At 46.1% G+C, this 15606-nt stretch overlaps 1 protein-coding gene across 2 annotated transcripts; it reads right to left on the reverse strand.

Moving 5' to 3' along the window:
* Positions 1–2227: 2227 nt before the first annotated feature.
* On the reverse strand, positions 2228–15151 carry LOC104062521 (cytochrome P450 3A29-like). 2 transcript variants are annotated; one of them, XM_009564590.2, is made up of 13 exons: positions 15019–15151; positions 13906–13999; positions 12716–12768; positions 11218–11317; positions 10707–10820; positions 10016–10104; positions 9281–9429; positions 8650–8777; positions 8241–8313; positions 7601–7761; positions 7157–7383; positions 5544–5706; positions 2228–3402 (listed from the first exon to the last, which is right to left on the reverse strand). In XM_009564590.2, exons 1-13 carry the CDS (start codon positions 15087–15089, stop codon positions 3307–3309), a joined length of 1518 nt encoding a protein of 505 aa, XP_009562885.2. In that variant the 5' UTR covers positions 15090–15151; the 3' UTR covers positions 2228–3306. The 2 variants fall into 2 exon arrangements, with proteins under 2 accessions (XP_009562885.2, XP_053936773.1); XM_054080798.1 differs by having other exon boundaries at positions 2231–3402; positions 15009–15126.
* Positions 15152–15606: the final 455 nt, after the last annotated feature.

Consider the following 15606-nt stretch of genomic DNA (forward strand, 5'->3'; position numbering starts at 1 on the left):
ATTTGTCCTATCTTTTTTTTAGGTGAGTAGAGGACTTGCTTCAAGCTATCAGCAGCGGGAGCGTGTTAGATGAGATCCTGAAGCACTTCCACTTCGGTGTCATCCAAAAGGAAACCCATTGGCTCACTCTGTGACCATGTTGTGATCTGAATTAAAGCATGGCAAAAGGTGGACATACACCAGAGCTCACTAGTGGCTAACTGTAAATAATTTTTTTAAAAAAGTTACATGCAGGTAAACTGAGGCACACAGCTGATCAAGAGCATAGCTTTGTTTCGCTCTGGCTACTGAGGAGTCGTGCTTGGTCATTACCTCTGGCAACAGGACCAGAGAGGATTGACAGAGAACATCCCCCAGATAACTGCTCAGACTGGAATAAAGACATGAAACAGTGTCCCATGTACCGTGCCTGCTGGAAAACTCACAATATCTGAGCAATTCCCCACTGCAAGTTCCCACCCAATTATTGCACAAAGCCAAAACCGGATGGCAAACGTCTCTCTAAGACAAGTGGGAACTGGCAAAGGTGTGCATTTTCTGCTCTTAAGCATGACCGGATTCAGTGAAATTAAGATTTGGCATGTTTCAGCATCAATTTGCCTCTTGCCAGAATCCCATGTAGGTGCCAGGAGATAAAGCAGTGCTGTGCATCCGCTGGTCGGTCTCTCCGCAGGTATGTTGGCGCTGCCAGTGGCAGCAGCCTGCTCGCCCGCTTCATCAGCACAGGGTGCCAGCAGATGAAGATGCCATTGAACAGAGATGAGAGAGGCTGAAATCCTCTGACACCCGCCAGTGAACTGCATATTACTAAAATGTTAAGCGGCTTTGTGAGAGAGATTATCCTGAAGAATGTTTTCCGTAGTGTTGACATTTGTACATAAGTGATTAATTCTAACACAGGCATGGTGCAAGGAGGCAAACCCCTTCCCTTGCTGCCACCAGGCAAGCTACAGCTGCAAAGAGGTTATTAATTCATCCCTGACCTGTGACACTGTGTGACTTCATCACCCTCAGCTCCTCTATCATCTCTCAAGGCAGAGACCTGAGGATTTTCCATGGCCCTTTTTGTGAACCGCTGTGACAGTGCAGTCACTTTTTGGCTGTTTGTTCTCCAGGGATCTGACTGCTTTTGTATTTTGTCGTTCTCCCCTGAGAGGTGCCACCACAGTCAAACACAGTGCCATAGATTTAAAAAAAAAAAGGGACAATAACAGGGGAAAACAGACTGTCACTTTTGTACAATGGTGGCAGAAGGGAGCTGCGCTGTTGCAGGTTATGAAGGGGAAACTGTGGCTGCCCAAGCTGACGGGAATTTTCTAACTCTCTCACCCAGCTCTTTGGTGACTCTCTAGAGAAGCAGCCTTACTCTTCCCCTCACACTTCCAGGCAAGGGTGTCTTTCACTGGCGAATTTAATCTGCTGCAGAAAGGCTGTTATGACTCTTTAGGGATTTTCTACTCAATTCCTCAAAAATATAAGAAGAAAATATAAAAAGAATATATAATCATAGATCTATCTATCTAACTAAGAATATAAAAGAAATATAAACCCTGCTGTCTAGTGACTGAAGTTCCTTAGCCCAGTTTTGTACCAGAAAGCACCTAACTTCATCAACAGCTCTGCTCAGCCAGTTATTTTGGAGCGGGATACTTAAACACCGCATCATCAGAAGCAGTTCTTACTACCGATGATGTGATACATGGGGTAGCGCCTTAGATTCATTCAGGATATATTTTCACCCTCCAGGAATGCAAGCAACTTTATACATTGTAGTAATGGGGTTAGATATATACACACATGCAAGTATTTCACCCAGTGCTGAAATTCGACAGCATGGAAGCAGAAAACATCCTCCTGTGGAAGGTACACTGAAGATGGTGCATAAGATATTTAGGAGAAAGCATGCAGAGCACTTTGAACCCTGCGTGATGTCAGGTGGTTGCAGGAGAGATCAAACCCCTCTGCTTTCACTGAAAGAGAAATGTTGGCTGAGACTGGCAAGATCACACCCTCGATAGTTTGTGATGCTACCAGGTGACAGTGGAAGAATGAACTGTAAAAGAGGACTTCTATAACCACTGTGTGGCACTGATTTTTGAGACAGAGGGACTGGCTTTGAGAATCCCACCAAAAAAGTGAGGAAGCCCAGCTGGAAGAGGTGATGAGCCATTGTCTGGCCAATGGCTTACAAGTTATACGTATAGATTCACTTGCATATAGAGGAAAGAACAGAGTCAGGAACTGATGTCAGTAGATTACAGAAGAGTCAAGTGAGCTATTTATTGCAGTTAGCCCTCCTGTAGCAGTTTCTGGAGGCATAATATGAAATGTGAGCATACAGGTCTGCTAGAATCTACAAAAATGACAAAGTCTAACAAGACTTTCCAGCATTCAATAGCGAAAGGCAACATCTTTCTTCCAGACTACAGTTCTCCAGGACATAGGAAGGGTGCAGCGCTGTACCCTGCATCATTATTCATTTCTTACAATGGCCTAGTATAAAGCAGAGACTAAAAGGTGTCACGATGGCTCTATAGATGGTACCTGTGTTTACTATCCCTTCTACGGGAGATGGCTGCACGCCTGCAGTAAAATAAGCAAACAATCAGGAAACACATGCAGGGCACTTCTCTCTCACTCTGCAGATCTCCAGTCATTAGAGGTAACTGCTTGTCTCTGGGCTCCTCCAGTTAACTCATCTGCAATCTGAATCACGCAAAAGCCATCTAAAATGGTAAGAAGATCTAAATAAATCAGTATCAGAAAATTTGCTGCAGGGGTGTTCATTCCTGCAAGGATGTGACCACTTTAACACTTGTCAGGGTCATAGCACACACCCAACGAAACAGCCCCGGACAACTCTGCATTCCCAAGAGAATAAAACCAGAAGACATACAGAGTCACCCAGCAGGCAGTAGGAACAGGAGCAATGGTAGCATTACTTAACTATGTGCAATTTGCTCTCCCTGTCTTGATTTAAATTACACTGCCAGAAGAGACTGACAGTGTCTGGAATCAAATTGCTTAGAAAAGTGCCTCTTCAGAGGAAGAGGAAAAAAACCTCAAATAACTTGAGTGCAAATGATCTTGCAAAATGCCTATTGTGATCTGGGACAGCGGGATCTGGGGCTAGTTGTCATTAGGATAATGCTCATGTGATTATGCTGGGCCAAACCCCAAAGCCCTGTTGTGAAATGGGGGTTTGCACCACTGACAGTCCTGCAGCACACACATCAGTCTGGATCTCTTCTCAAGAGTTAGAGGAGGCACCATCAAACAAGAGTCTCCCATCTGTTCCCACTTCCTTCACTTCTCCAGATTAGCATGGGCTCTGGGGACCACCTTCAGGACAATGGGCTTCTTCGGTTGCATGAAACTCTTCGTGTCCAGAACCAGAGGGATCTTGAGCAGGAGGGAAAAACCAAAACAACCGTGTAAGCTGGGAAAAAGCACTGTCATGACACCAGCAGGACCCCTACAGCCCACGTTGGTCTCAACTGCCCCTTGTTTTCAATGCATTTCCTAACTTACACATGTACTTAAGCCAGGACTATCGCTGTTTCTCATGCAAACCAGCTATGAGCTGGAGTTTAATACCCCTCTGCTCCTGAAAAAATTGGTTAGTGAATTCTGGTTTTCACATGGGATGGTAGGAAGAGCTCGGTGCACCGCTCAACACTCTGCATGTGGAGGGAAAAGCAGCCAAAATCCATCTGGGGAGCCACGGCTATGGAGGGACATGCAGTGCCATTTTGTTTAATACAGAAGCGTGTCAGTGCTAAGGGGATCTAGAGGAGAAATAAGCTCTCTGGGAAGAATGAAACTAAGGTTACTGCTCAGCCTGAGTACCAAAGAAAAAGCATCCTTACAGAGAAAAGCAGCAGGATCCCTTGGGGGTGGGCTGGGAATCTCAATAAAAAGAACATTTAAAATTGGTGTTGAATAGAGCATTCCTGCAGGGGAGGGAAGTCTCCTCCATCAGTTTGATACTGCTCATGTCCCAGATCTCCTTTTCCCCATCAGGACAAGAGTGATGCCCCTCCTGCCCCCCGCAAGCTACATTAAAATCCCCATATCCCAATAAGATTTGTTTCAGAAAATTTAAGCGATGTGGCTCAGAGCTCAATGTGCTGTCAGCTGAGGAGTCAGAGGAGGCTGTAGCTTCCATATACATATTCCAAAGGGATGCTCCAGCACAATTTTTTTCCTCCTGCTCTGACCTGATGTACGTGACATCTTCTGTAGAAAAAAAGGCTGAAAGAGCCCCATAAACCTATGGGCACCAATAATACAATACATATTTAACTTGTCTCCTTTTAATTAAAGGCAGTTATAAAAAGAATCAATTTTATAGATTGCAGAGGACTAGAAAAATGTCATTAGACTTGGGGGAGGGTGGATAGGTCACTGCATTGTTAATGGACTATTACAGTCTTTCACCTCCAGGTTACTAGTTGAGTTGCAATCTGAATCTGCAGAGATTCCAGCTGAGCACCCGTGCCAAGTAATAATTTAGAAAGGATTTTTCTGTTTCTTACAATAAATGTCCTTTGAATACACTTGTTGCCCCTTCTGCTCTGGTTTTCCAAGCTCGCCTTGTGAATGAAACGTATTAATGGCAATGCCTTTCACGACAGTCAATGCAGAAAGCCAGGTTGGGGTTGGAAGCTAACGCCAAACATAGAGCTCCCTGCTTCTTAGTCACAGGGAGCTGGTGTGTTTTCAGGAGGACTTACTTGACGTATAATTTCCAACAGCCATCACATTTACTTTATGCCAAACAGCCCTGTGTTGCAGGGCCTGGCCCACCAGCACTGCATGCAGTGTTCACGGGGGTCCTGGGCAAACCCGAAACCTGGTGGGATCCTGCATAACCTCAAAGGCGGAGAGGATCACCAATTGAAATTTAGCTGAGATGGCACCTGCTTTAAAATTATTACCCTTTAGAGGCTGCCTGGTGGCCCATAAGAGATGGATTTTGGTGTCTTGGGATCTCTCACGGAGAATAGCCACAGACGTGTTGCAAAGTGCAGCTTTGGAGCGGGCTGGGTGTGCTGGAGTGATATTCCTTTTCTGCTCTCTTGAGCAGGGTCTTCCTAAGCCGGGTCAAGGATGACAGCAGTGCACCACGGGAGAGTGAGCACCTCACAGCATAGGGTCACCCAAAGAGAAGCAGAGGACTTCAGGGATTTCAGCCTGACGTACTCCACCAACATTAAATTTGCTTCTGCAGAGGCTTAAAAAATATATTGGTAACTTGTAGTGAATAATATAAATTAATTAAGAAGATTTAAATACAGTTATTCCCATATGCCTCTCTAATACACAGTGAAATCTTCCTCCCTGATGTCTGTGTGAAGCAGTAAAACCCTAGTCTGAGGGCAAGGTTCAGTGGTCTCTGGACTCCTTAGGGAAGACAGGTGTTTAATCTCAATGTGAGACAGTACCTTGTTTGTCCTGAGAAGGAGGCAAAAGAGAGCACATAGGACCATCACAGTGGGACTAAAGAGTAGATAATGAAACACATCATCCTATGTCCTCACCGGAGTATCTTTGCAGGTTCTGAATGAGAAGTTTTGCAACAGGACGACCACAGCCACTTTCACGATGAGGAGAGCAAACCTCATTCCTATGCAGTTCCTGGGACCAGCCCCAAACGGCAGAAAGGTGTAGGGGTCAAAAGACTCTTTGTTCTCTTTACTGAACCTGATTACAACAAAAACAAAGTTAGAAAGTGCTACTGTTCCACGGTGTGTCAGCTTTCAGATCTGAAGTGATGAGCGGTCTGGGAAGGCAAAAGCTTTTTGCGATTTTGTGCCTATTAGAAGAACCCGGCTAAGTTCCTTATTTCTTTCTCAACAGACACCTTATGTTTCTGGTCTTATCCTCCTGCCTGGAGTTGGCTGTGCACCTCCAGATGCATCAAGTGAACAGGGAATACCTGAAATATGCTAATGGATTTCATAACTACTCTTTCCTCAGAACTCCCTCTCAGCTCAGAAACTGAACCCAGATTTCAAACCCTAAAACACACGTCTACAGCTTCACTTCTTCTCTTTACATCAAAGGACTGAACGAACACAAAATGTTCTCCCTCTGTGTGACTAAAGGAAGAGTTGCTTTTGAGACATACCAGTCATTCCTCTCCTCATGAAAAACAGGAAAGAACAATCAGCTTCCCAGAGAAATTTGCCACTGATCATTTTCAGTAATACTTCCTAGTGATCAGTTAGTTTTCATGACAGAAAGTTTTTCATTCCCAGGATGTGAGGTCCAGGCAGAAGTCTCAGCCATGTTAAGTCAGCAGGGAAGTATCTTGCATCTGAGACATCAGCACATCCCTCTGATGAACTCCCAACAAAGCAAGTGAGTGATCCTTAAGGAGCTCCTGTTCAGCTACCCATGCCTGGTTTGTCAACAGAAGTAAGGACGCAGCTACTGGAGCAATTGGTGTAACCTGCCCGTTTGGGTGGTTCCTTCTGCATTCCACCCAAGGTGACCCAAGGTGATCCATAGGTGATTTCAGCAGCATCCTTCTCCCTCCCTAACTTCTGCCTGATACTACTGCTACATTTCATCCCAAAGATCACTATCCCCACACCAGGCTTAGCTTCCAAGTGTATTTCAACACCTGATACAACGGCACAGATCTGGTCCCGCTCTCTTTGGATCAGCTCTCAACCTCTCTGTGGCCACCTAAAGAATAATGGGCGTAGGGTCTCCTGGGTCTGCCTTGGACTATTGCCTCATCTTGCAGGGTCTGACAGAGACACCTAAGCAAGGACTGTTTCTTAACTTCAGCTGAAATATTAAGTTTTATTTCCTACCCATCTTTGCCCTTCCACTGCTGATTTGTACAGCATCGTGCCAGTCACCCAACGGCTCTTGTTTTAATATCTGGCCATAAACCCCTCAGTGTTACAGCTGCTGGGAGCTGCTCTCACTGTCGCTCCCTTCAATGCAGTTAATTAAATTCTGTGCACAGTTTATGGATGTAGATCATAAAACTCCCCTCACGGTAATGCTGGGACTAGATGTCAGACAATGATAAATGCCTAATTTAAATGTTATAATCATACATTCCCCACTTTTGCTGCCATTTCCACTCCCAGGGCTGAAGTTGAGCATGCAACTATTTCCTCCGCCTTGCCCTCACCTCTCAGGCCTGAACTCCTCCGGTTCTGGCCAGCACCCCGGGTCACGATGCAGCACGTAGGTTGGGATAATGATAGGCATCCCCTTTGGAATAGTCACACCATTGAGCTCCACTGTCTTCTTGCAAACCCTCTCAAGCCGACCCACAGGAGGGTAGAGTCGGAGGGATTCGTTCACCACCATATCGAGGTACTCCATCTGCATGATGGCATTGTATGTGGGAGTAGCCTGGGGAGAGGAATCAGGATGACTATCAACACAGGATTTCAACCCTCACCCCACTACCTCTCCTCAAGGTGCTTCCCCTTCAGGTATCAGAGACCAGAGGAGGGGAAATCTCAGTGCCAACACCTCCTACACTCTATTTTGTTCCCAGCTTGGCTTTGGGCTCAGGGTCTACAAGGTACATGTGGGAACAATGCCGTATCTTCCCCCTCTCCTTTACCTTGTTGGCCAGGTATGCATCGATCTCGTCCTGGAGTTTCTGCTGCACGTCGGGGTGGGTGGCCAAGTTATATGATAAGTAGCTGAGGGTGGAACTGCTGGTCTCATAGCCAGCAAAGACAAAGATAAGAGCTTGGGCCAGAATCTCCTCATCACTTAATGCTGAAAAGAAGCATAAAAGCACACTCAAGAAGGTGAAACCTATGGTGATTAACCCTTGGGAATTCAGGATCCCACTCATCGATCTAGATAATGATGTACATAACTGCTTAACATTTAGTAACGGAAACATCCAGCTAACCCTCCGGTCCCACAAAGGAGTGGGTCTGGCACTGTTGTACAGCCAGAAAACCGCTGTCGACATCAGGAGTATTACTTTGTTGTCTTTAAGAGCAGAAAGGGGAGTGAAAGATATTCCCTCTGTTTGCTCTTTGTTGCGCAAACAGACCTCAGGATTAACCCGAGGAAATGGGATCTAATAAAATATGGCTGATATGTCATAAACATCATTACAGACCCAGTACTGAGATTTTGAATCTCCCCTAGGATTTACAACTCAAATCCGCTCCTTCTTCCTTCCTTTAACCACATGAGGAGTTACCATGCTTTCTGCTGAGAGGAGGACAGATCTCAAGACATACATTTGTATGAGTTGGTCTCAGTGGACTTGGAGCTCTGTGAGTCAATCATGAGTTGCAGGAAATCAACCCGGTCCTGGGGAGAAACAGAGACAGTCAGAGAAGATGTGGGTGGGGAGGATGCAAAACTTGTCCTGCTCAAGGCCTTTGCTGAGACATTTGCTCCATTTGCAGCCCAACCAGCAGGCTCATGACTTCAACACCTGTTGATGTTCAAACTGGAGACCCTCTATGAACACAGATATTTTTCTCCATGAACACTCAGGCAGGGCATCCTTCTGGCCCTCTCCAGGTTTGATGAGAGTTATGGAGAGTGGGCAAGATGCCACAGCTTCTGAAGATGCCACCAAGTTCCTCCTGCAGTCAGAAGGACCACACGGATAAGACAAGAGGCCACCTGGGCTGGACTCACTGTGCTGCTGCCCTTCTCCCGTTCCTTCTTCATTTTTGTGAAGACATCCTTGAAGAAATCCATGACATCTGACGGTAACACAGTCACATTCATCTTGTCCAGCAAGGGGATAAGGAAGGGGAACAACACTAAAAAGAGAGAGAAAGGAACAACATATTTTAGCTCAAAGACATCCAAGAAACTAAAAACTGGCACTAAGCATAGAAAAGAAAAGGGTAAATCTGGACCATGATCCAAACCACTGCTTTTTGTTGCCTTTAGCTTTTTACCTAAACATGGCTGGCATGCAATAGCGCTGGAGAATCTCCTCCCTCTGTGACCCTACAGGGCCACAATGCCACACTAAGTACAGCTCTCCGTGACACAGAAGCTCACCGTTGCATCTCTGCAAACAGGGTCTCTGCTCATAGGAGGATGCTGCGGAGACTCAAATGGGCTATGTAAATCTTGACTGTATTTTCCCTGGGAATACATTTCTGCAGATCTGCTAAGGTGAACCCAACCCTGCAAAGTGCTAAGCAACTCCTGTATGCAAAGAGGACTCAAAGCTACTGAGAGATCTACCAGGAAATGCAAGTGGGCACCACCTCTGACCTTGATTCAGGGCTGTATGAGACGAGGTGTGTCATACCTAAGAATATAAACACAGGGCTTAGGAGACTGAGTTTGAGAAATTTCTTAACGTTGGTGACAAAGGGGTCACTGGGATTGCTCATGGAGTCAATATTCACACTGAAAGAAGTGCTGGTCACCACATCCATGCTGTAGGCTCCAAAAACACTAGGTAGAGAAGAAGAGAGAGTGAATGGGATGAACCCAACCAGAGTAGTGAATAAGAGCCCACCTATGAACAATCCTTCATAGGGAATCGCTTGAGGGGGAATCTCTTTTAATCAAGGACTCATTGCAGAGTCCTGACATAATAGAACTTGTAGTGATTTGGCAGTAACTGGCATTATATTTTCCCAAGTTTTCCCAGTTGCATTTATCCTCCAGTTTTGTCAACGTCAAAAATCTAGGCTGTGTTGTTGTAAAGTACTGAACTGCAGCCCAGAGTAACACAGACTGTATTCCGATTTCCATCTGTAAAAGAGATTGTAAAAATGATGTCCAAAAATACCACATCTGTGAGTTGTGGTATTCTAGGATGGATCCTACACCACCTTCGAAATGTATCCCCAGCAAAATGAAACAGGGAAGAGCACAGTGAGTCCATTTGAACAAAGCAGAGCTCAGCAAGCCCACCACTGAAGCCCATGACCACTATGGAGTTGGCCTTCGTAGTTTACAAGGGATCTACACTGCAGCATGGAAAATGGCCCCTTCCCACCCCGAACAGAAACAATACTCAGCCAGCCCTACTCACTCCTTCATGGTCACGAACTCCTCATTAGCCACTTTCTTCTCGATGGTTTTCACTAATTTTTCACCATAATGACTAATGATAGGGAACATCTGAAATGCAAACCAAAGCAGAAGGCACTGTTGACTCTCTCACCTCCGCCAAACAAGCCTGGACGATTCCGTATTGCCATCTGTGACTCGCCACTTTTTTGGCGTGTGGAGAAAGGTCAGTAATGGGGAAGGTATGATAGCCAGGCCTTGGACATTACTTTAATAACTGGTCCACAGAGCTCATCTGACTATGATTGAGCAAGGTTCTCCTCCTGAAATCCACAGGCAGATCCAAGTCCAGCTAAGCCCCCATTCCTTCTGGGAGTGAACATGGTTCCTGAGCACGAGGAAAATGGACACCCATGATCTTAGTGATGTGCATAGCAAGAAGAAAATATGTCATAGGGCCAACAGCCTCAGTTTGTAATACCCTGTGTGTCTTTTCATCCCATACCTTTCTCCTGACTCTCTCCCCATGATGGTAGACAGCCATCATGGTAGATGGTAGACTGTATTGTTGAACAGCACACAACAATGCAGTTGCTAATGAATGTGGTCTTGACAAACGGGATGGCTTCCCATTTGAGGGAAAGTTTTGTACTCAGAAATGGTCCCGTTGTCCTCCAGCTATTGATGCAAAGTACCAGTGGCCTCTGCTTTACCTCCTTCAGCTTCCCGCTGGTGAAGGTTGGAGAGAGGACAGTGCGAATTCTTTTCCACGTCTCATCTTCAGCCATAAAGAGGGATGATTCCAGGCTCCCATTCAGACCTAATTTCTGCATGGGGAGAATTTTACAGCAAAAGGGATGTGGTTATACAGGGAAACGGGTGAAGGTTTCCATCCCCCTTCCTCACAACAGCAATGTAAATAAACCCAAAGCAACCATGGACCATTGGCTTGGCCCTTGAAATCATATCAGCTCTACCTCAACCAGCAAGAAACAGAAAGGGGAGTAAAAGTGTAAGAGTTATAGATTACATCAGTCCTAGGGTACATTCAGGCTCATGTCCCAATGTCCCAGCCAGAGTGGCCTCTCTAACTGCCTGGCAGAGTTTTGTTGTTGGTACCATCAATAAACTGGGGAACAACAGAGAGTAACTACTTGCTGAAGAGCTCAGAGAAGGAGCCCTTCACTCTGTACAGGAGAGGAAAGCACAGGACTGGATACCTACCCGCCGGTTGGTAAAAACGGTATAGCACTCTTTCACCAGGATGTTTTTAATGAGGATGGGGTCCAAAACGGCCAGCAGAGGCTGCCTGCCATCAAAAATCCTAAGCCAAGAGAAACCCACACTTAGTCAATCGCTCATGGTCAGCTGGAGCAGCCTGCTTTGTCGGTGGTCAAAGCCACGTGCATCGACTGCTCGAGCCCAGAGGGTTTGGGCCAGCTGAGTCCCCTCTGACAAAACAGCCAAAGTGATGAGGCTGACACTGTTTTATTATGTAGTAAAACAGGAGAAAGAGAAAGAAAGTGCCAAACACAGACAGCACGAACATTTCTAGCAATTGTCTGTGCTATTAAAAAGTTGCCAAAGCAGTGTGGGTTTAGATAAAAGGCAGCTTTTGCCATGACATTGATCCCCTGCACTTGGGCTGTCTGAGCTCTGTTTCTGCAAGTGGTAGCTGGATTCAATAAATCCACACTCAACAGCCTACCTGTGGGGTAAACAGATTTCCCTGTCTGGCCTAAGAGGCAATGAGAGGAGAAAAATTCATCCGTCTCCTCCATTTTCCCATCAAGAGAGACAGAAAATCTTAAAAGCCATGGTGTGGGCTAAAGGGCAGGGAGCCTTGGGTCACAGCCGAGGGAAGCTGCCATCTTCAAAAGGCTTAAGAACATTTAATCTGGAAAAAAAAATATGTTAGATTTCACGAAGCCTCATAGGATTTTTTTCATGCAATAATTTTGCTTCTGTTTGAGAGCTTCCCAAGAGAAGCACGATAAGGGGCCCCTGCATAAAACTAGCACTGCGCAAGGAGCGAGGAGGCAGGTTGAAAGGTAGCTCATGCCCTGGCTCTGGGAGAAATAGGGAGCGAGATGAAAAACAGCGCGGCAGCCTGCAGCTTGCTTTCCGCTCAAGACAGCCAGAAGAGCAGCTTCAAAGGCATGAGGCTCAGTTTGACACCAAGCAGTGGAGTTTTGTGGGCAGGCTGCGTGGCTGGGAAGTGATCGGTGCCTTCCCCCACTAATCCATCTGGAGCTCAGAGGTAGAGGTGGCTGTGCTGATTTGGCAGGTGTTGGAGGACAAGGGGAGCTCCCTTGGCTCTCTGTGTTGCAAGCTTCCCTGGCCCGGAGGTCACTAACACTGCTGTGTAATTTTTAATGCTCCCAAAGGGGAAAAGAAAAAAAAGGATAATTTTCCAAGCTTATGCAAGCAAGTGACAACCCCCGACAAACTGGCCACCACCATCCTACCCTGCACTGTACTGAAATCCCAGCAGGAGAGAAGCCTCGGAGAGACAGCTGAATAGTCACCATGGATTTTCCCAAGCTGTCACGGCTGGAATGGCAGTGCTGAGAGACAGTGGCAATGTACCTTTTCTCTTTCTTGGGTCCCTTCCAACCGAGTCATTCTATGACTCTGTGATTCTATGATTCTCCATTCTATAATATTTTGGGGCTGTAGAGCACCCCAAACAGGCAGTTTTGTTCTGCAGAAAGAAACTCACCCCCAGATTTTACCATATTTTTCAAAGCACTTCTGATCGAAATTCATGATTCCCTGCAAAAGAAGAAAGGAGATGAGCAGTTTGCCAGGAAAGAGTGATCAAAGCAGGTCGCAGCTGGCAGTGCGGTGGAGCCCACAGACCCATTGTACATGGCAGTGGTTGTGGGGTGCGTGCTAGCTCTTCAGAGGCATGTGGACACTTAGGCAACATCTGCACTGGAGAGAAAAGAGAGAGCAGAGAGAGAGAAATATCCCACTTTCAACTTCCTCCAGCCAACCTGAGATAAAAATGTAAAGAAAACAAGGTAAGATAGGGTATACAGTTTTAGTACGAGCAGAGTTAGCAGGCAGAACTAGATCCCAGGGTGTCCTTTCATCCTCAGCTCAACAAGTTAGAGCTGCTACTGCCTTATCCTCAGGAGATCTTCCACTGCAGTTACTGAACAGGAGTGATGATGGCTTTTTTTTGTTTTGCTTTGTTTCCATTAAGGTTTTAACTGATGCTACATATAAAGATGAAACTTATGGGACATATAACACTCACCATGCATCAACTAAACCATTAGTAAGAGACCACATGCATGCTGTAAGCCCAGCATACATAAGATAAAACACCTCTTTCATTGAAGACAATACATTTTGTACTACATTTACAGTCAGTTACCTGGGACCAGCTCCTACCCAGATGTTTGGTAAGGTTTGGGAACTTGATAATATCTGAGATTTATTTAGAAATCTAATTGTCTGGCTTAGTTTCAGGATGACCCAACAGTAAGTGGCTGGATGGAGCACTGCTGGGGCAAATTCATCCTTTTCATTGGGAAAACACAAAGCACAAAGAAACACACAGTTCTCAGAAATCAGCCGTCTTAGACACCTCCAATATTTCTTTGTTTCGTTTTGCTTCCAACAGAATTTCAGCTGCCGGTGAGCAGGTAGAAATCCAAGGAGAAACTAGCAACTTAAAGTACAAAGTAGTTGAAAACCACAGCACACCTCATTCAGGTCAATCAGACCCTGAAAGTAATTTTTCTGTTCTCTGTGCATCCGAAGAGTTTCCTACTTGAAAGCATCATTTTCATCTGACTGAATCAAAGGCAGAGGAAAGAGATGTCCAAAGGATGGGAAAACCAACATCAGCTACAAGTAAGAATCTAAGGTCACTATGGAACAGCAGCTGCTGGTACTCACTTGCCGATACTCCAAGAAAGTTCCCAAAAATGGCAGAGGCCGAGGCCCAGGAATGCCCAACTTCTTGAAAGTCTGGAAGGGCCATATCCCATAGCTGCAAAGCGAAGAACATGTGAGGTGCATTTATGCAATTAAAAGAGAAGGTTCTTCATCCTGAGCACAGCTAAGGGCTTAAATAGCTGGTTCCTGCCACTGAGAGAAAGATTAAATTGGGACCACCGGCAGCAGACCTGCTGAGGATACTCTTTTCCTTTCATAAATGCAGGATCACTTGGAATACCAGATAATCTGGGGTACGTTTTGACAGAAGACAAGAGCTGCAAGGAGCTGCAGCCCAGCTGAGGCAAACATGGTATACCTGGGCACCTCGAGTCTTTATTCAGGGGCCTCATTTAGTTTTCCAGATGAGAGATCTGTGATTTGGGTGACTGAAGAGAAGTCTCAGAAGGATTACGTTCTCAAGAGGAGACCTGCCCTTGTGTTTGTCTTTGCAAAGACCTACTGTGATGCTCAGGTGGTAGAGGCGCAGCAGCGGAGCAGCCGAGCAAGGATGTGCATTATAACAGCAAAATTAAGTTTTTGCCTGTACAGCTCTCTACAGCTCCCCTGAGTGACATAAGAAAAAGGGCAGTTTCACCAACACAACTATTTAAATGAGGGCTTCTGCTGGCACAAGCACAGGGGCAGACAAAGACATCTCCACTGCCCTGCTTCTAGCTTGAATAGCCCAGCCCAGCCAGGGGCACCCTGGCCCTTCGCAGCCAAACAGAGCTTGCTGCTGTTAGAAACATGAAGTATTTTCTCCTTTGGATTTGCTGAGAAAAGCAAAAAAAAAAAAACAGAACAACAACCCCCAACTTCCCTGCCCAGCTCAGCATCCCCCTCTCCTTCCAGCTGTCACACGGAAGGCATGGAGAAGTCCCACAGCCCCGCATTTATCACCCCTCCTCTCTGTCTTGAAAGTAGCACAGGAAGACCGAGGATGAGTTTTTTTAACACTAATTCATGTACTTGAGCACTTTATGTTGAGAGTGATGGCCCCAGCCTCTCCCCAGCTGCAGGCACAGGATTCTCCTTCTCTCCAGTCACCCTGGGAGACCGACCTCTACTTACAGGACCAGAAGGCTAAGGAAAACCAGGAGGAGCAGCCAAGTGGCAAAAGAAAAGTTTGGTAGGAGATTCATCGTGTCTCCCCGTCTCCTGTGAAGCAGCAGCCTTGGTTCATGAATTTTATTCTTTCCCTGGCTTTTAGCCAAAGCCTCGATCACATGACAACAAAGGAGGAGTTGTCTTGTTTTGATTGCTCAAACTTTAACCCATGGGTAGGTTTCTTCCTAGATGTCAATATAGTGCCCAGCCCCACATATCTCGAGATTGGAAACTGCTGAAAGGGCAGTTTTTGCAAGAGGAAAAGGCAACAAAGGGCATGAACTTAACCCCTTCCACCTGCCCATCACCCAAAAGCCATGAGATTCATGTGGGACTAAAGGGGGACCTGCAGCTCTCTCTACAGCAGCAGTGATGCTGAACCAGACTAGCTTCTCCTCATCTCACAGAGTCTTGCTTCTGCTGGCTTCATTCCTTTCACTGAATGGTATAATCCGAAGGGCCAAGGGTGTGCTACTGTCTCCCCATCCAGCTCCCAAGGGGTTTACTGTCTGCACAGATACACCTTCCCTCTTGTCTCCCATCCCCATCTAT

The sequence above is a fragment of the Cuculus canorus genome, chromosome 15 (assembly GCF_017976375.1).
Source record: "Cuculus canorus isolate bCucCan1 chromosome 15, bCucCan1.pri, whole genome shotgun sequence".
NCBI classification, from domain to species: domain Eukaryota; kingdom Metazoa; phylum Chordata; class Aves; order Cuculiformes; family Cuculidae; genus Cuculus; species Cuculus canorus.

Bases quoted from the DNA above. Each gene is read 5' to 3' on its own strand.
- LOC104062521 (XM_009564590.2), bottom strand. From the start codon at position 15,089: ATGAATCTCCTACCAAACTTTTCTTTTGCCACTTGGCTGCTCCTCCTG. The intron at 12,769-13,905 runs GTGAGTACCAGC...CTTCTTTTGCAG, and splicing joins CTTTCTTGGAGTATCGGCAA to GGAATCATGAATTTCGATCA. The intron at 10,821-11,217 runs GTAGGTATCCAG...CTCCCCATGCAG, and splicing joins CCGTTTTTACCAACCGGCGG to AAATTAGGTCTGAATGGGAG.